Raw genomic sequence first — 22,967 nt, 5'->3', positions numbered from 1 at the left:
CTTTGTTCCCTTGAGGGAAATTATTAATTGTTACATCAGCAATAGAGGCAATTATACACTAACATACAAGCGACCAACAATGTGAAAAAGCAAATTCAAGAGCAGCATTTGAGAGGAGCATTTCAATTAAATTAAAATCTAATTTTAGCATCTTGAACAAAAAGAGATTAAGGTGTTGCCTCTATGTCTGTGGTAAATAAGAATTGTAGTTAAATGATGCTAAAGTAATAAACAGATACTGCAACATTTACAATGGCATATTGATGAACAATGGTACACCCAGTACGCATAGTGTATGAAAAATGTTTTAATATGCATAATATGCATGCATGATATTGCACATTGAAGTCGTATTTGAACAATGAATACAAATTAAGAGCCACAAGTGCAATGAGGGCAAAAAGGGTATGAAATGAACACAAGAAACACAAATATACGATAAAATATTATAGTTAAATAAACAAAAGCTTACCATTAAAAACATCAAGTACATTAACAATATAAAATACGAAATAATCGGCACAGAAAAAGTCAACATTTCAAAACACATGAATATTTGCTCCGAGAAAATAGCTCTCTTCCCATCCCTTCTTTTTTCCTATAATACATCTTCTGTTCATAGTTTAAATAAAATGGTTGCAGCAGAAACAACAGCAGAATAAGTGACAAAAAAAAAATCACACTGTTTACAAAGCAAAAGCTTTTTCCACTAAAGGTCTGTCTGCGACCCCTAATATATGAAGTTATTTCCATTCTAGTGGAACCCTTTGCAGTGGGTCTGTGGGCTTGTCCGTGCGTGGGAGTAGAGGGGAAGTGGGAGGGTGGAGGTGGAGGGCTGTGTGTCTTTAAACCTGCTAATCCTGCTGCCCTCAATCTGTGAGGAGGAGGCAAACAAGACGCATGCTACGCGTCTGCCTCTGACACTATTGACTCGGCTCGAACACCGGATTCAAATCGATTTGTTTTTGTTAAATTCATTGGAGTTCATTCTTTTGGGGTTTTTTAAACATGTCTGCTGCTACGAGTGTAGTAGAAAACAAAGCCAGTGACCCCAACAAACTGGAGTCAGTGATACAGGTGAGTGCCACCTGAACCTCGCACACACACACACACACACCCACGCACACACCCACACACACAATTAATTGGCAAACAACTTTCGTACATATTCCACAGTCATCATCATTTTTTTTTTTTATGTTGTATTTGCGTCGCCCTGAGCTACATTGCACAATGTTCACTGAGTGTCGGCCGTACAGCTCACAGTTTCATGCGCAAATGTCCACGTTGCTCATCAGAGGCTGGAGGAGAGCGTTTTATCCGAGGAGAAGAAGCTGACTGTCCGGGGCCCTTCGCCGGATGCCCCCCCGACATGTCTACCAGCAAGAGTTCGTGAGATTGTCACAAAGAACCTCAACGAAAACTGTGAGTGGTCTCGATTAAAACGAAATATTCAGTCTATCCGTTGCCCTTTTTTTTAAAATTTTTTTTTTTTTTTTGCTTTTCATGCCCTTGTTGTGGTCGTTGCAGCTACAGGGGCCATGTCGTCAGTCATGTCCCTCCAGGAGGAGAATCGGGTCCTTCAGGGAGAGCTGGCCAAGCTGGAGGACCTGCTGGCACACAGCAGAGCGGACCGCGACGAGCTGGCCATCAAGTACAGTGCAATCAGCGAGAGGGTAAGGAGCCCGGAGGATGTCCATGCCTGATTCCGAAAGTGCCATATGTGAAAGTAACATTCTCTGCAGGGCATTGTTCAGCCTTTTTTTTTTTTTTTTTGCTCTTTCTTTGTCTGAGATTTCCTGGTCTCCCAGGTGATGGTGCCTGGAATGAACCGAAGTGGACTGTTGCCATGGCGTTTGTTGCCAGGGGTGACTGTAAACAGGGGCTTCAAGTCGTTTTGATGAGGGTCTCTCGGTGGGAGGGGCACAGCAGCCAGTTTTGACTTAAAAGGGAGCATTCCAACAAACACTGTTTAAATATGCATGCACAGGCCACATCATTAGGCACACTTGTACAATCAATCGATTCCTCTCAAGGATGATGATATTTTTTGATTGGCACTGTAAGTAAGTTATTTTAGCAATACAATTTTTAATGTGGGTGTAATTAACAGTGATCTAGGACTGCACTGCATCATACTGGTCGGGCTCAACAAATAATCAAATTCAAGTCGACATTTCATTTGTAGTAGAATGCAAATCTCAAAGGCTTCAGTTTGGGGGAAAAAAAATCAACAACCTCTGTTTCGGCCGGTCAATACTGGCTTTATTTTATTCTATTTTTATTTTATTTTATTTTACTTATTTATATATTTATTTTAAAATATATTTTATGTATGTGTCTAGCTAAGTTCAGTGCTTCAGAAGTGCAGTCCACATGTTTCACTCTAAAAACAGTTGGGTTAAAAATAACACAATTTTGGAGTAAAAAATAGACCGATACACAAATTGGGTCAATTTGACCCACTTTTTTGCATTGTTTTGTACAAAATAGTCAATTTTTTGGGGTTGTTTTGTACAAAAATACTCATTTTTGGGGTTGTTTTCTGCAAAAACAATCAACAAAGTTGGGTCAAATTTGCCCCAAGTTGTGGATTATATATATCTATATAAGTCATTTTTAACCCAACTGTTTTTAGAGTGTTACATATCATCGTTTCATGAAACATGAAAAGTTGAAGTAAAAAATATTTGTTTGCATTATTGTTGTAATTTAATTTTGTGAATGTGTTGTGGTGAGTGCTTAAAAGACTGTAAGTGTTTAGTAAGTTAACAACTCTAACCGAAATAGATAAATGAACTGTCTTTCCTATTGGTTCATGTTTCATTTGCCCAAGCCAAGCCTAACCTAACATATTGTATAAGACCAAATATATCTAATAAATATGTTGTATTTATTTATTGCTTGCGTTTGTTAAAAGATACATGGGAAGATGACCCTGAAAAAGTAATTGCATATTAAATAGTAAAAGTCTGGCATGCGCATGAATCTATTTCTTATTTCTTCCTCACTACCTGTAGCTGGAGCAGATGCTACGTTTCGATTCGGGGGACGGCGACCATGATTCCCCGGAGTCTCGCAGCCTGGCTCAGCAGAACGTGGATCTGCGCAGGCGGCTGGATGAAGAGCAGGCGGCCTACAAGAGAAAACTCACCGCGTATCAGGAGGGGCAGCAGAGGCAAGCGCAGCTCGTGCAGAAGTTGCAGGCTAAGGTTTGTATTATCCAGCTGCGCCTTAAAATGGGATGTAGTTGTGAAGGCGTTGCTGATGAATACGCTTTGAGTTTAGGTTCTTCAATACAAAAAGCGGTGTGGAGATCTGGAGCAGATGCTGCAGCAAAAGTCGACGGAGTTTGAAAAACCCAGGCTGAGTGTAAGAAGCTATTTATGAATTCCCACTATATTATGTAGTATTTTTTTGATTGCTATTTTTATTATACAATTTGAAAAATGAACATAATTTGAATTATGAATATCTGAGTAACTGCATGTCCTGCAAATGGAATTAAATGGGCTTCATGTTGAAAAATAAAACATTTATCACAATTGCAATAACATATTCAAACAGATCTAGATTTTATTACCCATCACTAAACTGTTCTATACGTACACCACCTGTGACAGGGCACATTTTGCTTTTTGCCTTTTTCCTAACGTTAAACTTGGTTTGTTTTTACATGTTTTTTTTAATTTTAGATGATATGAGTGGACATTGGCCAAGTTATTAGTCTATGTAATATCACATTTCTCTGAACTTCCTGGTCTAAAATTATTCATAGCGCATGTTCTAATTGTGTAGTTGATTAGAATGCTCTTGGTTGTGCTAAAAGTTACCAGGATCCTTTAGAATGGTGTAATAATTTAACATAACAAACTATCCTGCATCTTTTTTTTTTGTTTGTTTTGTTTTTTTTTTGCTTTTTTTGTACAATTTCGACTCATACAATATGAATAAAATTACACATGCCAGCAATGACCATTTAGGCATCATCATGACGGTAGTGCTGCCAATAAACAGGGGTCCAGCGTAAGACACTTAAAAAAAAAAATACTGCTATGTATTAAATATAACACATACAGGGCAATTACTCAGTAATGCAAATGAGAGCATAAGTACAATGATGTTTTCCCAATTAGAATTCCAGTGAAACGTCAAATGGTCGCTGTATGGACGAATCGAGCAGCAACCTAGAGGATGCCTTAATCCGTCTTGAAGAAGAACAACAGCGGTTGGTGTTGATCGAAAACTCACCTAAAATGTTATTTGCCTTTACAGCCCCTCCATCGATCAATACGCTGAGCCTGTTCTATTTTCAGGAGCAGCAGTCTGTCTGCGGTGAACGCCATGCTGAGGGAGCAGCTGGAGCAGGCCAGTTTGGCCAATGAGGCTCTCAGCCAGGACATCCGCAGGCTCACTGCCGACTGGACGAAAGCCCGAGAAGAACTGGAGCAAAAGGAGTCCGACTGGAGGAGAGAGGAAGAGGTGCCGCAAGGATGCTTACCGAGCTTGTTTGCTTTTAGAGCGAGCGACATTTTTTTTTCACTTGTGCGATTCTCCTCTCAGTCTTTCCATAGTTACTTTAGCAGCGAGCACAGCCGCCTGCTGACTTTGTGGCGCCAAGTGGTCGGGTTCCGGAGGCACATCTGCGAATTGAAGGGCGCCACTGAAAGGTATGGAGATGAGTGTACGGTATAAATGGATTTGCTGATGGATGGATGGATGGATGGACGGATTAATGGTAGAAGGAGAAGTACCACTGGATGAATGGATGGGTACATGGCGGAGAGGTGGACTGAGATGGATGGAGCTAGGGCTGCTCGATTATGGAAAAAGGTTGTTTTGGTAATAATTGTAATCATGATGATTCAAACGATCGTTTATTTTTGGGTACAGAGCAAGAAAATGTTTAAATGTTAAAAAAAATATTAAGACAAACAAATGTAAGTTCCTTTTGGACCAAACAAAATGTATAAAATTAGTGATTGTAAAATAAAAAAAAAGGTGCAAATGTATAAGTTCATGTATGATTTACAAATATAATGCATTGGATATAAATGCATATTCATTTTTTGGGGTGTTTTTTACGATTATGCCAATTTTGTGATCGTGGAGTGTAATAATCGTAATTGTAATTGAATTTCAATGAATTGCACAGCCCTAGATGGAGCCACTAATGGATGAATGGGTAGATGGGTGGATGAATGATGGATTGACAGAACCAGTGCTAGTTGGATGGTAATGGTATACTAGATGGTTGGATGGATGCATGGGTGATAGTTAGCTGGACAGTTGCCGGGTGAATGGATGTGATGGTAGATGGGTCGATCGTTTGATGGAGCGATACACTGATTGACGGTGGGATGAATTGATGGATGGATGGTGGTCGGTTGGACAAATTATGGATTGGTAGATGTATGGAGAGGATGAATGGATGGAACAGTGACGGATGTGATCATGGATAGATGGACTGACATTACGATTGATTGGTGGCGGGTGTAAATTTGACCTTTTCCCCCCCATGCCCACCTCTGTCCCGCCCTCCACCCCCACAGAGACTTGTCAGACATGCGTAACGAGCTGGCTCAGGCGTCGCACTCTGCTCAGGTGTCCTGCACGGGTCTTTCTGCCACACTTAACACCAGAGAGGGAGGAGCCGCGCTGGCCCTGGAGCGCGAGAAGGCTCTCGGGGTCCAACTGGAGCAGCAATTGAGGGAACGAGTTTCTGAGATGATGAACCTTCAGACCAGGACGGACGCAGAGAGAAGCGAGCTCAACGTCAGGTCGGAGGCCGCTTTCCGGCGCCACCTAAAGTGAAGAACCTATCACGGATTTAGTTGATTAGATGACCAATTATGGTCTTTCCTGTCCCAATCAACAGGTTGTCGGACTCCGTGCGTGAGGGGGAAAGACTGAAGGGCAAAATTGAGGAGAAAGAGAGAGAACTCGTCCTTCTGTCTAGGAGGCTCGAAGTGAGTACACTATTGCCGCTGACATCTGATTAAAAAGTTATACCAGTTCCAGGTTTCAGGTTGAAATACAATCATTGAAAAAGATCTTTGATATTTTGGTCTGCGTCATACTTGGTGTTTCAAATATATCTAATATATTATATATCTTTGTGTTTGTTACTTGTAAAATATCATAAACACTTTATAGTATATTGCTGTGCAGTTCCCCACTACTGCAAATAACAATCCAAAACAGACATGTTGTTAAATAAATATCTCTCTGAGAATCAAAACCGAGCATTGTTATCTTGAAACGGCGTAACATCTGATACGGGATCTCTTTGGATTCCGATGATGTGTTTCATTCATGATTTTGCCTCCAGGAGCAGAGCAGCAATGACGGGAGTGACATGCAGCTGATGAGAGCTCACACTGAGACGCTACTGGACACACTACGTGACATCGCTCAGGTGAATCTGCTTCACATTCATTTCTTCCATTTCATCACACCGTTAGGATGGAGGTTTATCAAACTGTTGATTTTTTTTTTTTTTTTTCCTTTTCTTTTCTAGACTGTATTGACAGACGCAGAGTCGTCGGAGGCAGATCAAGACAACTCTGCGGCCCCTCTGCTGGCCTTTATCCACAGCTCCTCCCCTGCTGGTCCTCCTCGGAGGTCATCCTCCCCGTCAAGGCCGACAACGATCTCTGTTCTCCCGGAGGCAACCTTGTCGGCGCTACGCTCGGCAGTCACGCACAAGACACTCCAGCTGCAGGTGACACATAATGTTCACTGGCCTCAACGCACGTACACTCGCATCATTTCATGAGATTCAAAAGGAGAGCTGTATCAAATTGCATATTTGCTCTTGCGTATTGAGAAATTAACCGAGTTGAAGACATCAATGCTCATTCTTGATTAACTCATTCACCGCCATTGACGTATTTATTTGAATTTTCACAGTCCAACCATTCAATCCCAGGAATTGATTTCGATTTTTTCAAAAAATTTTCAAACGTTCGGGTAAAATAGGGTCTGAAAATGTCTGCCGGTGAATGAGTTCAAAGAAAAGGATATTGCCCATTTTGAGTGCAACTCTTGTCTTAGATTTCATTTGATTCGTTAGCAGTACCAAATGTTATTTATATCCAGTAAAAGATTCAGAGAACAGGTCAGCTGTGATTGGTCATTGTAAGCAGTTGTGATGTCATTTTCAGTCGACAGAAGACAATATGGCCACCCCCAGAGATGGCTAAAAACAAGTGCACTTTGCTGCTTAATTTATATTCCACAAACGCAAAATTAATCAGAATGCTGTGTTTCAACTAGTGGGCCTGCTGGGAACATATTCTTGAAAAAATTATGCTTGGGTTGACTTCCGCTTTAAAGTGCGTGGGATTGGTAAAACTATATATATATATATATATTGATTTGTTGAGATGCACATATATGCTTTGAATACATACAATATGTGAGGAAAATCACCAATTTTTCCGATATAAAATTCCAAAGCCGAGTTTGCACGACACCATCTCCGTTTTGTCGACAGGATGCCCGAGGGCGTTTGCTGTCTGCCCAGTCCTCCACACAGCAGTTACGAAAGCAGCTGGCTGAGGCCGATTCAGCCAGAAGAGAAGCCGATCAACGACATCAAACGCTGCAGAGAGAGCGAGACGCTGCCCAGCGGGACAAAGAGACCACGCAGCGAGAAAAGGACCGCCTCAGGCAGGAGAGAGACACCCTGGCCAGGTTCACACTTTTGCAATGAACTTACATCCATTCCGAACTTCATTCAGTACTGCAGCTGTAAAATATGGCGTAAATCTAACATTCTAATAGTTTCCCGTAAATCAAACATTCCAACGTCTCGTCACTGATGCAGTGAGAAAGCGAGCTTGGAGAAGAGCGTGAACGCAGCTCAGAGCAGCAGTCAGACTCTGCAGATGGACTGTGAGAAGCTGCAGCTGCTTCTGACATGCGCTCAGCGGGAGAAAGACCACCAGAGGGAGGAGAAGGAGGCTGCCTTCCTGGAGAGAGAGCGAGCCAAGGCTGAGGTTCAGAGGATGTAAGTAGGCTAATTCAAAGTGAGTCGGTGTTGCCTACTCGCACACTAATCCGCAAAGGCTCGCCCGGCCAGCACACATACGCAGACTGGAAGTCATTCACGAGAGTTTGTTTGGATCCTCTTTGCCCTGCATGACTGTGTCAGCTTACTGAGCTTCTTGTAAGTTGCCTAACAGATAATGAGCGTCGATGAGTGGGTCGATTGGTAGACGGGCGAATAAATGGAATTCATTGACCACTCGATGCAGGAAGAGTCATTTGGATCGAGTATGCTAGTTTGGATGAGATTAAAGGAGACATTTTTTTTAACAACAAAAAAAAAAAAAACAACAATTCTCATTTGTCTTAACTCATTCACTGCCGTGGACATTTCTTGTCGTCGACTGGAATCCAACTGTTTACCGCCGCCAAATTTAGAGTTTGTGCGATATAACGATATATATATCGTAGATACGTTTGAAAACATCTTATCGTACAATATAACCGTCTCACAAAAATTATAGATTTAAAAAATATATATACTTTATGGATAATGTGTACTTACTGTACATTAATCAAGAGATGCTTGCACCAGATTTAGCTGAAATATCATTTCCAATGTCCTTTCTTCCATTCTATGCTTGCGCCAATCTGGATTTGATTTTTCATTCACTTCATTTACACCTCAGCACAAAGAGCCAACATGGCATTCATCTATCTACTTGTAAAATGTATCCATCTTCCTTCGCCTTTTATTTACGTACTCCTATTTTCCCGTATTTGAACGATTTGCACTTAACTGCAGTCCTTGAAAAATGGTTATACTACCACATATTGTCAGTGGTATTTATTTGGTGACTGGATATTTGTTTGTTTCACATTATTGATTTCATCTTTTCTGAATCGCTATTTTTATTTAAGAGATCCCAGAAAATTGCCATTCATTTAATGTAATTTTAAGGAAAAATACGATATTGGTTTATAATGTTATTACCTGTATTGTGATGTAAATGTTTGTCACACACCTGTACGTCCAGTATATTTTCCAACGAGCGGGCGTGGAAGAAGGTCTCACGCAGCTTGACTGAAATTTTGTTTTTTTTAAACCACTATCGTGACTAACCGGCGGAGTCCAGCTTTTGTTACAATGACGACAAGTGTGATTTCCAGTCGGTGGCTTGCGAAGCCCAGCATGTGGAAAAAAAGTGAGTGCTCCAAAAAACAATGAAATCATTTTAAAGGTCTTTGAGGCAGTAGTTCATACTATACATACTATATTGTGTGTATGTAACTTCACGGAACAATCACGTAGCTCTTACCTAATGCTGATCTGTGCATCCAACGAAACTCTACGCATGCCGCTTACCTAGCATGAAGCTACCACTGGCTAAGTCAACCGTATCCTAAATGGGATTCGGCCTTCTTTTCTTTTTTTCATGGGTGTGTTTGTCTGTCTGTGCTTTTAGTCAGAAGCAGTGGGACCAGAGCGAAAGCCGAGCATCTGCACAGCGTGGCGAGCTTTCGACAGTGAAGGAGACTCACCAGCAGGCGGAAGTTGCGAGGCAGTTGCTAGACAAGGAACGAGCCCAACTTTCTGAAGCACTCACTCGGGTATGTGCATGAGTGGATTGTTTTGTTGTATTTAGCGACCCTATTTCTGACCCTTGTTTTTCTCTTTCAGGTTGAGAGTAGCAATGCAGAACTCTCACTGCTGATCAATAAGCTCCAGTCTGAGAATGCAGCGCTCAGGGACTCTTTGGCCAAAATGAGTAGCATGAACGAGGCGCTATCTCAAGACAAAATTGACCTTAATACCTACATACTACAGGTACATCATAATTTATTTGCGTGGATGACAATATCGCTCGTATCCTCTCCGGAGTGCTCACGATGAACCCTGTGACTAGCTGGAGGACGAGAAGGGCCTGCTGCACACTCAGAAACGTGAGGCCGAACAGGAGAAGCTGACCATTAGAGATGAGCTGGTCCGGTTGGAGCAGGACCGAATGGAGCTGGACTCCGCCCGCATAACTCTGCGCCAGTCCCTGCAGGACACTGAGCTGACCCGTGTGGGGATGGAGGCTGAGCTCCACAGTCTCAGGGCTGAGAGACTTAAGCTCCAGGAGAAAGTCACACAGGTACAGGCGCCGTCCGTCCTATTGATAAATAAGACTTCATTTATCAAGATGACATCATCTGTTTGGCCCTCCCTTTCAGCTCTGTACTGAGGTGACCTCCTTGGGTTCCGAATTAAGCCTCGCCAGAGGAGAGGGCCAGCGGAACGAAGCGGCCTTGGAGGAGGCCGGGCGCGGTCGGGCGGAACTGGCCAGAGACAAAGCAGCGCTTCTAGTCCAACTGACGGCATCCGAGAGAGAAAACAGCGCGCTGTCGGAAGAACTGTCCGCTTACAGGTGCGTGTTAACAGTCGGGGGGGTCATTTCCACACCATCGCATGCCTTTTGTAACGTGTGTGTTGTAACCCGCGCAGGTCGGAGCGTGAGTCTCTAGAGACCACCCTGTTTGAGGTGCAGCATCAGCTCGCTCTGGTGGAGTCTCGCAAGGAGCAGCTTGGAGCAGACAACCAAAACCTTCGAGTGCGCACTGACACGGCAACAGGTGAAGGATGGGGAGGGAAGAGCCAAATTGTGGCCAATAAAGCTGAAGTCAACCCCAAAAATATTTTTTTCAACAATATGTTCCTTGCAAGCCCACTAGTTGAAACAAGGCCTTCTGTGAATATTGCGTTTGTGGAATATGAGTTAAGCAGTAAAATCCACCCATTTTTAGCCATCTTCGGGGGCTTCCATTTTGTCACTTCTGTCGACTGAAAATGACGTCACAACTTTTCAGTCGACAGAAGTGACAAAATGGCCGCCCCCAGAGATGGCTAAAAACGAGTCGATTAACACTTATTCCACAAACGCAATATTTATCAGAATGCCTTGTTTCAACTAGTGGGCTTGCATAAAACATATTCTTGAAAAAAACATGTTTGCGTTGACTTCCGCTTTAACTCATATTCCACAAACGCAATATTAATCAGAATGCCGTGTTTCAATTAGTGGGCCTGCTGGGAACATATTCTTGAAAAAAATGTGTTTGGGTTGCTTTCCACTTTAAATCACATGTTCGTGGGGGCTAAATTGCAGCTTCTATACCTGCTGTTTGCTCTCAGCAGGGATAGATTTCACCTTTCTAATTTATTTTTTATTTTTTTTTACATGATTTCCAGCTGAGCTGCGGCGTACTCGTTCTGAGGCAGAGAGCGCACTGGCCCAAGCTGAGCGGGAAAAACACGCTCTGACTCAGACGCTGAATGCAGCACATCTGGAGGCCCAGCAAGCTTTGCGCAAGGCCACCTGCGAACATCAAGAGGAAGTGGAGAAACTTGTCACAGAAAAGGTGAGGTCATTATCCGCCCGGTTCCAGATGGTAATAAATAACGCCACATCTTGATCAGCATCATTTGTGCTTGTGGCTGATCCCATCCACAGGAAGCCCTGCGGCAGAGCCTCGCGGTAGCCCATGACGGCGCTCTGAAGAAGTTGAGGCAAGAGGTGGAGGAAGAGCTTCAGAAAGCACAGAGAGAGAAGGAGGAGCTACAGAGTGATCTGAGGACTCTCCTGCATGATCGAGATCAGAGTCTTCTGCAGGCGGAAGCGGAGAAACAACAGGTTAGCATCACTCTTGGGCACATAATGATGACGACAAGCATTTTGAACGGAAAAAAAAACATGGTGTGGAAAAAGGTACATAGGAACCTACAGGAGGGAAAAATGAAAGAAATGTTGCCATAAGAAGTATGAGTATGGACTTCTGAAAAGATATTGCTGTAGGTCTGTGGTAATTTTTAAGACCGAAAATTACTGTTCTTGTTCATCCTAAAGGTGTTTAATGGTTGTTCTTCACCAAACTCATCTAAGTATACCTTTATGTGACCCAACTTTCAAATGTTTCTAGATGCAAGCTGTCATTCGGATGATTTTTGTTTTGTCTTGAATCGCGAGCGAAAATTTTAATTTGACAGATGGTGAACAGTTACCGGTATTCCAAATCGAGCCATGAGCTTTTTTCAAACTGTTTATTGCCAATCCCAGTCAAAGTTACTATACAATTAAACAAAGATAAATACAAAATGTATATTTAATCGAACTAAAAGTCTACTAGCTTAATGCTAACACAAAGCAAAACACCATAGCTGGCAGACACGGCTCCGGGATTTTTTTTCTATTCCTCAGCTAAAGGGGGAAGTGACCAATGCATCGCCGGGATGACAAAATAATTTAGAAACATATATTAGAAATATCAAATAAAATGCTGGACTTGCTTAACTGGGGCTACACAGATTTCTGCCAGGGCTATAGCACCTGCTAGCCATTCCTGATAGCCGGGCTAACAAAATTTGCATCAATTTTGTGGTAGTTATGAACAAATGGTACAGCATCACATGTAGACAAAAAATGTAACAATACTTACAGGTATATATGGTTTGTCGTCTGTTTTGAGTTACGAACGTGGTCACGGAATGAGTCATAGTCATAAGTCAAGGCACCACTGTACTTTCATCTTCCCAGGCTCTGTCACTGAAGGAGGCTGAGAAAGCGGCGCTGTCTGACAGAGTGTCCAGTCTACAAGCCGAGTTGTCAGCCTTGGCCCTCGAGGCTGAGCGCAAGGCCCGAGCAGCGGCTCTTTGCAAAGAGCAGGAACAGGTAAAATAAAGAAGTACAGTTAAAAAAAAAAAAAAATATATATATATATATATATATATATATATATATATATATATATATATATATATATTTATTTATATATATATATATTTATCTATATATAGATATATAGATATCCCTGTCAATGTATGTTTTGTTTGAAAATCTATTTATATTTTACAGGCCAGAATTGGTGCTCTAACCAGTGAGCTGCAGGAGGTTCGGTCTCAGCTCGAGGACGCTTCTGCACTTCACGAAAGGGATCTTCAAAGTCTGCGAGAGACTCTTCGCGAATTTCAGTCACGTGCTGATGGTGCTGTTAAAGATGTACGTGATTCTGCAACAATGTTCCACGCGCACAAGTCACAGTTTCAGGAAAGCCACTCATGCTGGACTTACAATACTGTACTTTGACACTATTGTGGTATTTTGCTCTCAAGTGGCAAAATTAGGTTATGCATCATGAGAGTGAAAATATGAAGAAAAAAACCCAAATTAAATCAGATATCTTCAGATTGGAATCAGGCCTCTTCAAAATGTGGATGAAAATCTAATATGTGTTGGATATGTGCTACACACTTCCTAACCAGATGTATGACAAAAATGCCAAATTAGATATGGACAAAAAACATACATATGTGCAAAATATATGATCTTAATATATTTCAATTGTCATAATACATTTCTCAATTTATATATGAAAGATCCGTTATCCTAACCCAACAACAAATGGTTTGAAGCAAACAAAATAACCACATTTAAATCTCAGCTCAGGTCCTTCAGTCAACAATTTTTAAGAGTGAACTAATACATCTCATTCACATACATATCTGTATTGCTTAAAAAGTAATTAAAAATGTTTTTATTTTCCAACCTGGCCCGTACAGTTCTTTCTGCGGAAAAATGACAGCACATACAGTATTGGTGTTCACTCCATCTGTTGAGTTTTAACTTTTTTTTTTCGCTCTATGCTCAGCTTGATAAGTGCAAAGCTTCCCTGGCTGCCAGCGAGGAGAGTCGAGATGAGCTCAGGCGAGACACGCTGGAGGCCGAGCGTCGTCTCAGCCAAGCGCAGGACGAGGCGGAAAACTACAGAAGGGAAGGCACGGAACTGCGCCGCAGCCTGAGCGACGTCTCCAAGGAGCGAGACACCCTCAGCCAATCCAACTGCCAGCTGAGGGAAACTCTACGAGGGGCAGAGACCGAGAGAATCAGGTGAGCGCTCTCAAAGACAGAGGTGGAGGTAGCGTTTCGGATATTCTCATCAGAATGTGTGTTGGTCAGTGTGAAGCGACAGTGCGAGGAGAAGGAGCAAAGACTGGTCGTACTGCAGGAGAATTTTTCATCCTCTCAGAAGGAGGTGACGGAGCTGCGCAGCTGTCTTAGGGAAGTTGAAAGGTCACGACTGGAGGCGCGACGAGAGCTGCAGGAACTGCGCAGACAGGTGAGATGGATCCTTATGCTGGTTCTTTGGATAATTTGATTACTGGTTATTTGAATGTATATAAAATGGGTAAAGGCTAAAAGAGGAAATCAACCCAAACGTGCTTTTTCAAGAATATGATCTATGCAGGCCCACTAGTTGAAACAAGGCATTCATCGAACATACTTCTTAAAAAAACATATGTTTGGGTTGACTTCCGTTTTAAATAATTGTTTAGTTATTTATTGACATTTACACATTAGCATCAAGTTATATGTTGACAGATACAGTTAGACCAAATTTAGAGGTCAAGTGACTTTTTTTTTTTTTTTTGGGTGAATTCTCACTAGAGCCCCCAAAATATCCATGATGATGAATCAACTGCAGACAGGGAGCGAAGACAAAGACAAAGAAGACAGTAGACCACCATGCAGATGACAATATCATAATAAAATATGTTTGTGGGTTCCAGCTGAAGGTCCTTGATGGAGAGAAGGATCAGAAAGGCAGGGAGGTAGCAGAGCTGCAGACACGCTTGGCCTTGGAGGAGCAGCGTGAGGAAGAGAGAGGGAAGGAGGTTTTTACCCTCAGGCACAAGTTAACCGAGGCTGAAACTGTTCACGACTCCCTGAAGAGAGAGGTGAGGATATGTAAATTCTTTTCTCTTCAGAGTTACCGCTGGAGACATGCAAGCTCCTAACCTCGCACCGATCATGTGTCTTTTTGTTTCTCTCAGCTCACCCTATTTCAGAAGCGGCTGGCCGAGTCAGAGTCCGGCTGGCGGCTTTGCGAAAGAGAATTGACCGCTCAGCTTCAAGAGGCCCGAGGCTGCGAGAAGAAGCTGCAGGACGAAGCAAAGAACCTGACGCTGCGCGCGCAGTCAGCCCAAGACTCCGTCGGCATGTTCAGCCTGCAGCTGAGCGAGGCCCAGGGCCGACTGACCGCCACTGAGGCGGAGCTGACGCGGGCCGAGGCCTCCAGGAGGGACCTGGAATTTCGTCTGAGCGGCCTCCAGTCGGCTCTGACCAGAACACTGGGCATCGGCGCTGGAGGGAGAGGGGTCAGAGGGAGGAGCCCCGGGGGCAGCTCTGCGTCACCCAGCCCTATGTCACGACATCACAGTATCTCACCGCTACGCTCCTCTCTTTCGCCTCCTAAAGGTAGAAACAAGCCTATGCCTTTTTCTCAGCATATCACCAAAAAAACTCAAGAAAAGATAACTCTAAGATATCTATCTATCTATCTATCTATCTATCTATCTATCTATCTATCTATCTATCTATCTATCTATCTATCTATCTATCTATCTATCTATCTATCTATCTATCTATCTATCTATCTATCTATCTATCTATCTATCTATCTATCTATCTATCTATCTATCTATCTATCTATCTATCTATCTATCTATCTATCTATCTATCTATCTATCTATCCGGCTAGCTAGCTAGCTAGCTAGATTGCTAGCTAGCTATTTATCTAGCTAGCTAGCTATGTAGCTACCTATCTAGGTATCTAGCTATCCATGCATACATCCATGCATACATCCATCCATACATCCATCCATTTTTTTAGCTATTTAGATGTTTTATTGATTTCTTACAGAATTTCACACAAGCACCCCTGATGATACTCTGGGCTCCAGAGCTGTTTCTCCTGAGAGGGGGGGCACGCCTCTCCCACTCTCCCTGCCAGAGCTAGACTCTGACACTCTGCGAAGTGGTTTGAAGGACTTCCTCCTGGAACTCCGTGAAGCACACAGAGAGCGGGTAAAGGAACATGTCATCTTGTATAGGATTTCAGACGGAGCTCTGCTGTGAGAAGCTGAGGTCCACGAGTAATTGATGCCCCTTGAAAAAAAGTTAGTAACTGTCTTTGGATGCCGCAAGATGGCAGCAAAGCACTAAATAATAGAGATACAACAAATAGAGCTTTTCAGCTCACTTAAACATACTGCCTTGGCACCAAGATGCTACATCCAAGAAATGCCATAAAAACAGAAAATATTGACTTTCAGAACAGAAAATATGTTAAAAAAATGCAGTGGATATGTGAATTCACAAATGCCGAACTGCGACGACGAGGGGGTTCACTGAAATGGCAGCAGGATATGCCAGTGCTCAAATAGTTGAAATACACGTCTTATTTTGAAGGATGACGCTCTGTGTCAGTTGGGAGTCATCCAGCGGGAGGTGGACGAGCTGAGGGGCGATCGAGACTTGGCTCAGAGTCGTCTCGCTCATCTCCAGAAGAATTTGCAAGACTACCAAGAAGGTGCGCGTCTTCTTATCATGTCTACTGCTGCTTTTTCATCTCACAAGCACACAAACAATATGCTGCCTCGGCGTGCGCGTAGGCAAGCGGGGCCTGGACGAGCGTCTGACGCACGGTCAGCTTCAGCTCCATCAGCAGGAGGAGGCGCTGAGGAGAGGCGACAGAGAGAGGAGGACGCTTGCCGACAGGGTGAAGGAGCTGGAGCGTGTGCTGCAGGCCTGTGAGGCGGAGAAGAAACACACGCAGGTACACATACATTACTGCACACCACTTGTGGCAACGGATGAACGCCACATGACACTCAACAACAATATCTGAGGAAGATAATCCAGTAACAGCAGATGGGCTTTCACTGCTGGTGCCGTCTCATGCCAAGATCTCCTTATGTCTGCTTGTGATGCCAAAAACCAGTAAAAATAGACAAAGTATTATATATGAATGTTTTTTTTTTCCAAGGGACGCTACATTAAACATATCTAGTGGAAGCAACAAGGTTGAACACAGTTCAATCATGGCTCAGCTTCAGAAAACAGCTGAGCCGTGATTGGCTGTGTCCTGAGCCCTGAGCAACTGTGATTTTCATTTTCATTCGACAGAAAGTGACAAAATGGCTGCCAGCTGAGATGGCTAAAACGGGTGCATTTTGCTGCTTAACTCATATTCCACAAACGCAATGTTAATCAGAATGCCGTGTTTCAACTAGTGGACCTGCATAGAACATATTCTTGGAAAAAATATGTTTGGGTTTATTTTGTTTGAGAACAAAAGTTGTATTATTACAGGGAAAAAGCACGTTTTCTTTGCTTATGTTATGTTAAGTACTTTGGCCAACTGTGTGATTCTTAAAGTCGATACCTTATCAAGCGTATTCCTCAGGGCATTTTTATCCTTCTCCAGCCTATTATTAATATTAATCAGAATTCTGTGCTTAGACTAGTGGAGGTGCATAGAACATATTATTGTCAAGAGAATTTTGGGGGTTTAAGACATTTATTGACTCCCCGGTTGGCGTTTACTATAAATCTAAACACCCAACAAAAAGTTTTACACCAATTGTATATTTAAATATGTGTATTTCGTTTTTGGAAACATTGCCAGCTTATTGGTAGCAGAAACGTGTAAAGCTAATGTTTGCATGCCTCCAAAAGCTTTTCTTGAGCCTAACTGCAAACAAATGCATTGTTCTGTCACATCTCCCCTCACTCCACCTCTGCAGGAACAACTGGATAAGCAGCGAGCTGCGGATGTGCGCCTGGAGGCCGAGAGGAGGCGCCTGCGGGAGGCGCTGGAGGCATCCGAAGCGCGGGCCACCCGGGTTGAGGTGGGACGGCGGAGTCTAGAGGGCGAGCTGCAGAGACTCAGACTGAGCCTTGGAGACCGGGAGGCGGAGAGCCAGGCCTCCCATGATCGCCATGACAATTTGTTAAAACAGGTGCAGTCAGATTGTTTGCCGATCGTTGGGTCTATGAATCACATTATTTTATGTTTTTAGTTTATTTTATGTTGTTGGTTTCAGAATTTTCAATATTGCGATTGTAGTTGTTTCCAACTGAAATGTATCGTAATGAAAGGTGTTTGTAATATTTCACCCGATGTTCGTGCCCAGCATAAGGCTAGCGCGAAGCGCGGTCTAACTGTGTGCATGTGGGGAGTTTTCTTTGTTTTCGTGTTTTTGTAGAGATGCACCTTTAGAAATGTTCACTGTTGTGGGAGTGAACAGAGCTCCCCCCGGCCAATGGAAGCAAATCCTTCCATTCCCTTTAAATTCAGTGCAGGAGAGACGCAGTCTACATGGCGGAAGCATAAACGGACTCGCTGGAGTCCATGCGGGAGATCGACGTGCACAAAGTACATTCATGTAGACAAATAAGGGCGCAAAAATTTGGGGTGTCCCTAAAACATTGCCATATCCAAGGCAAACAAAATGAATCACAATCAACAGACTGTCCCCCCCCTCCCGTCTGTGATTTTACAATTCAATTATATTGTATGAATAAACGAAAAATTCTATACCACTCCATATTATTAAACATTGATCATTATTTTGTGGCTACAAATCTTAGGTAGCGGACAGCGAAGACCGACTGTCCCTGCTTCAGACGGAAGTAGAGCGGCTGAGTCAGGCTCTGCTCAAAGCCGAGGAAAACGAAGCTGTGCTGCGGGAGAAGAACGCCTCCCTCAACCAGAGTCTGCAGGAGTTGGCGGCTGCTCACAACAGCGCTCAGAGCCGCCTGGCTGCCTTGCAGAAGGCTTTGAGTATGACCGAGCAGGAGAAACAACACCTCCAGGTGGGTGCTGATAAAAGCAGAGCAAAACAAAAGGCTTTGGATGTGCCAATATGACCTTTTTAATGTCACGCTGTGGCCATCAGGAGCGAATCGACGAATCCCGCTCGTCGTTAAGCGAAGCCAGGCGCAACATGGCAGCCCTCAACGAGCGCATGCACAGCCTGCAGACTGAGCTGCACCAGAGCCAGCTCCAACGAGAGCAAGTGGAGGCCGAGTTCACCAAGAGCCAGGAGGTGGGGATCGTGGTCACTAACTACATCAAGAATAATTTCCCCACCATTTAGGTGAAATTGGATCTTTTCAGTGGCACACTACATGATCTTTCACAGTGGTTGGGAGACTATTTGATTGGCAAAGCACAAGCACGCTCAAATCTACGCTAATCTGAATTTTGTCCACTGGGATACATTGTGGACCATGGACTCGAATCATCCCCAAACTGGGGCCGCACCCACTTGAAGGATTTGTGCCTTCTTCAACAGCATCTCAGGAGGCTCACTCAAGAGTCTTGTGTTGTCGTTCACTGTGCGGCAGTCTTTGCGTCAGCGTCTGGCCAGCCTTGCTGAGGCCCAGCGCGGCGCCCAGGCGGCTCAGATGGAGCGGGCCACGGTGGAGGAGCGTCTGCGCGGTCTGCAGAGGGCTGTGGCCATGCTGGAAACGGAGAAAAAAGACGCCGAGAGGCAAGCTGTGAGGCTGGAGAAGGATAAAAATGCCTTGAGGAATACGCTTGATAAGGTATCGACACAGTCGGCCAAAGTACTTAACATAACATAAAATGAGAAAATTAGCTTTTTCCCCTGTAATAATACAACTCAGTGGGCGGCCATATTGTCAGTGGGCGGCCATATTGTCACTTCTGTCGAATGAAAATGACATCACAAATACTCAGGGCTCAGGTAACGACCAATCACGGCTCAGCTTCAGAAAACAGGTGATTGGTTGTCACCTGAGCAACTTATGTCATTTTCAATTGACAACAAGTGACAAAATGGCCGCCCCCTGAGATGGGTAAAAACGGTTGGATTAACTCTCATTCCCAAAAAATATTTTTCAGAATGCCATGTTTCAACTAGTGGACCTGCATACAACATATTCTTGAATAAAATATGTTTGGGTTGACTTCCTCTTTAAATAAATGATATCAGCACTAAAAATAGCTTTTAACTGTCCCAAAGCTAAGGTAGGGAAGTGTAGTTTATTATTTGTTCCTTTATTTTTTTATCGGCACGTCAGTCCCTGGATATAGGTATGCACTTTTTAAAATGATACGACATAAAAAGATTGTGCAATTTTGAAGAGCTCCAAGCTACACAGCTCACTGAACTCTTGGTGTTGAGCCGAAATAAGCGACACGCAACAAAGGGACGCTTGTGCTACCACAGTCATTTTAACTGTTAACTATCGGAAAAATTCCAAATATTAGAAATTCGCGCATCCCTCCTCAGGTTGAGCGTCAGAAGCTGAAGAGCGAAGAGGGCAGCATGCGTCTTTCGGCCGACAAAAAACGCTTGGATCGCTCCCTGAACACGGCGGAACAGGAGCTGCAGGAAGCGCAGCAGCAGATTCTCATGCTGCAGGTAACATACACATCAGTGACATTTTTCATACAGTTTAAGTCATTTTTGACTTGGGTACCATTGACGAGTCAGAGTGAATCCTGTGCATTATTTGCCTGTCTTTGCTCATTTGTGAATGACAATTTAGGAGGACAAAAGTTTCTCAGATGCGTGTGATGTAGCTAAACAAAAGATTAAAAGAAGTGCAAGGAGATGAGAAAACCACACTTTGCACGTGTCTCAGAAGCCATCATCCATTTGTCGGTCAACTTTGTCCAGGCTAACAAACTTCAAAGGTATCTGACAAATGTCATTAACACGTTTGTGGTAACAGTATGCTGCAAATGACATGTGTGAAATGTAAACGGCAGAGAGTAAAGGGTAAAAAAAAATCCTCAAATTGGTTCGATTCAAAAATGTCATGTGGCTCATAAAATAATTGTTTAATAAAATGATGTAAGTAAAATAAACAATTTTGTTTGATTGTAAATAGTTACATTTAAACATGAGGATGACTTTTTTTAATAGAATAAAGTGTTAACACATTTTACAAACTACGTATTTGACCTTGTGTACAAATACATTTGTTACACGTATTATAATTGTATTTTTTTTTTTTTAATTGTCTGTCTGATATATGCTGTACATGGTTCACGATGGCTAGATTGCAACAGGATGTTTTCTTCTTTCTATGCTTCACAATGAACCTCCTGATCCCTCATTAAGCATGAAGTCATCCGTCCCGTTTTTGTTTTATAGACTTTAACATGCTTAATGGTCAGCCCACACTTTTGACGCCAGCCATTGTCTGCTTTTCTCTCTCTCTCTCTTCTCTCTCTTCTCTTCTCTCATGAGTAGACGCAGATGGCTGATATGGAGCAGTCCCACAGCGTGAGTGAGAGTTTAGTCAGACAGCGTGATGAGAGCCAGCAGGAGGCCGAGAGGCTGAGGGCCAGCTTCAGGGACCTGGAGAGGACTCTGGGCTCCAGGGAGCGCACGCACCGGCACCGGGTCAAAGGTCTGGAGGAGCAGGTAGAGAGGTCAAGGCCTTGCAACTCTCACTGTGTTGGGGGACACAAAATAACATTTTAGTGTGTTACTATGAAGTCCCTGACTGTGTAGTGGTTCACTAGCCTGATTTTGGTGCAGGCTGCGTGGATTCAATTCCCACTCAGTGACAATGTGATTGGTCACCAGTCCAGGGTGTGGTCTGCCTTTTATTCAAGTATAGGCTTGAGCTCACTTGAAGAGGATAAGCAGTGTTGATTGTTTGGACATTCTGGACATAGGAACACTTCCAGTTAAGAAAAAATGTTTTCAGTGCTTCCACAAGTCCGGATTTAGAGTTGCCACAACATGCCAGGCATCACTGTGGTCCATTTGAAACAGGCGGAACAAGAAAAGGCAGAGAAGATCCCCAATTTAGCTACAGTAATAGTCATTGTTCCCACACAGCAGAGAGAATATTTGACTGTGAGTATTGCTCAGTTTGCTTGCGTTGCTACATTGAGTGTTAAAGTAGCAATTGTTTGAAGGTTTATAATTACAGTACCTTAGCATCCGTGTTACGCGACGGAGATGCTAGCTTGTGCATTTAATATTAGCGTTACGCGATGAGGACAACTTGGCCTCCGGGGGGCGGCGTTGCCACGGCCTCGTCCAAAGAGGCCCCGTCCAAAGCGGTCCCTGCTTTAGTATTCATTTAACTTTACAACAGAGATTGAATCATCATCTCTGTGACAATTGTTTGTTTTTGTTCAGGTGTCTACCTTGAAGGAGCAGCTACAACAGGAGATCAAACGGCGACAGCCTTCACTTCCGTCCTCATTTCTTTCGACGGCCAACTGAGACAAGAAGCAGCAACCGCGTCACCATCAGGGAAAATGACATCAACGGTGACCTAAGGGAAAAATGTGCACTCACCGGCCACAATATTAGGTACCGGTACATCTGCACAATCAACTACGGTATCTGTGTAAACAATTGTGTTGTTACAAAGATGCTCATTTTAGCACTTCATCATACCTTATTCGTCTACACTTAGGAACAAACTATTAACAGCTCTCAGTGTGATGGAGTGTAGTTCTATTGCTAATCGTGACGGAGCACATATTTGAAAAGGCAAAATTGGTTTTCCTAAGGCTGTGCAGGTGTACCTAATAAAGTGGCCAATAAGTGGATTATAGCCTACCTGTCATTTGAATGAAGTATAAGCTATTTATTTTCCACATTCCCACGATTATACTAACAGAAGTTAGACCTGCAATACAATTTCCAGAAAAAACTAAAAGGCTACATTTATATCATGAAACACTATTTTAGTACTAACCATAAAAAGTCATGTGCTTTTAGTGTGACTGTAAAGTTTTTTTTATTTTTTTTTATTTCAATGGTATTGTCTCACTGTGTAAATGCTGCAAGGGTTTCCCAAACTTTTACAGATCAAACCCAGATATGGTTCCTCTCAAACTTACAACAATACATTTTTTGGTCATAATATCAACATATACTTTACTTTAACTAATGATAAATAACATGAAATGCCAATGACGACAAACATGAACCCAAAAGCCTTTAGCTAATAAAAATGGGACATTTTGAGTCCCAATGCTAAGTTTGGGAAGTTTGTTTTTTGAATTTGTTTTTAAGTTTGTTAGCCGATTAACACGGACACATGTACAGTATGTTTGTAACATCGAATAAACATTTGTGGAACCTGAATAAA

The 22,967-nt window shown here is 43.0% G+C and overlaps 1 protein-coding gene across 3 annotated transcripts in view; it reads left to right on the top strand.

The window, feature by feature from the left end:
• Positions 1-22,967, top strand: part of crocc (ciliary rootlet coiled-coil, rootletin) — a 24,304-nt gene extending 1,337 nt beyond the window's left edge. Inside the window, exons 1-37 of one of the 3 annotated variants that reach the window (XM_086039571.1) lie at positions 844-1,077; positions 1,299-1,425; positions 1,531-1,676; positions 3,021-3,212; positions 3,289-3,372; positions 4,137-4,228; positions 4,317-4,482; positions 4,564-4,670; positions 5,553-5,780; positions 5,879-5,969; positions 6,332-6,418; positions 6,521-6,724; positions 7,499-7,698; positions 7,832-8,014; positions 9,459-9,603; positions 9,674-9,820; positions 9,900-10,130; positions 10,210-10,403; positions 10,481-10,608; positions 11,225-11,394; positions 11,487-11,666; positions 12,567-12,701; positions 12,885-13,028; positions 13,678-13,916; positions 13,986-14,145; positions 14,597-14,764; positions 14,861-15,284; positions 15,730-15,893; positions 16,278-16,398; positions 16,481-16,644; positions 17,615-17,830; positions 18,462-18,686; positions 18,770-18,919; positions 19,221-19,421; positions 20,132-20,263; positions 21,101-21,274; positions 22,004-22,967. In XM_086039571.1, coding sequence (XP_085895697.1) covers positions 1,009-1,077; positions 1,299-1,425; positions 1,531-1,676; positions 3,021-3,212; positions 3,289-3,372; positions 4,137-4,228; positions 4,317-4,482; positions 4,564-4,670; positions 5,553-5,780; positions 5,879-5,969; positions 6,332-6,418; positions 6,521-6,724; positions 7,499-7,698; positions 7,832-8,014; positions 9,459-9,603; positions 9,674-9,820; positions 9,900-10,130; positions 10,210-10,403; positions 10,481-10,608; positions 11,225-11,394; positions 11,487-11,666; positions 12,567-12,701; positions 12,885-13,028; positions 13,678-13,916; positions 13,986-14,145; positions 14,597-14,764; positions 14,861-15,284; positions 15,730-15,893; positions 16,278-16,398; positions 16,481-16,644; positions 17,615-17,830; positions 18,462-18,686; positions 18,770-18,919; positions 19,221-19,421; positions 20,132-20,263; positions 21,101-21,274; positions 22,004-22,090 — 6,075 coding nt within the window. In that variant the 5' untranslated portion in view covers positions 844-1,008 and the 3' untranslated portion in view covers positions 22,091-22,967. Of the gene's footprint in view, positions 1-842; positions 1,078-1,298; positions 1,426-1,530; positions 1,677-3,020; positions 3,213-3,288; positions 3,373-4,136; positions 4,229-4,316; positions 4,671-5,552; positions 5,781-5,878; positions 5,970-6,331; positions 6,419-6,520; positions 6,725-7,498; positions 7,699-7,831; positions 8,015-9,458; positions 9,604-9,673; positions 9,821-9,899; positions 10,131-10,209; positions 10,404-10,480; positions 10,609-11,224; positions 11,395-11,486; positions 11,667-12,566; positions 12,702-12,884; positions 13,029-13,677; positions 13,917-13,985; positions 14,146-14,596; positions 14,765-14,860; positions 15,285-15,729; positions 15,894-16,277; positions 16,399-16,480; positions 16,645-17,614; positions 17,831-18,461; positions 18,687-18,769; positions 18,920-19,220; positions 19,422-20,131; positions 20,264-21,100; positions 21,275-22,003 lie in introns of those variants that run through there. The other 2 variants (XM_086039570.1, XM_086039572.1) reach the window with 2 other exon arrangements.

Source organism: Filicampus tigris, chromosome 9 (assembly GCF_054856515.1).
Source record: "Filicampus tigris isolate MCC_2025a chromosome 9, RoL_Ftig_1.0, whole genome shotgun sequence".
Classification (NCBI taxonomy): domain Eukaryota; kingdom Metazoa; phylum Chordata; class Actinopteri; order Syngnathiformes; family Syngnathidae; genus Filicampus; species Filicampus tigris.
The sequence above is the reverse complement of the archived record's forward strand: the minus strand, read 5'-3'. Positions and strand labels throughout refer to the sequence as shown.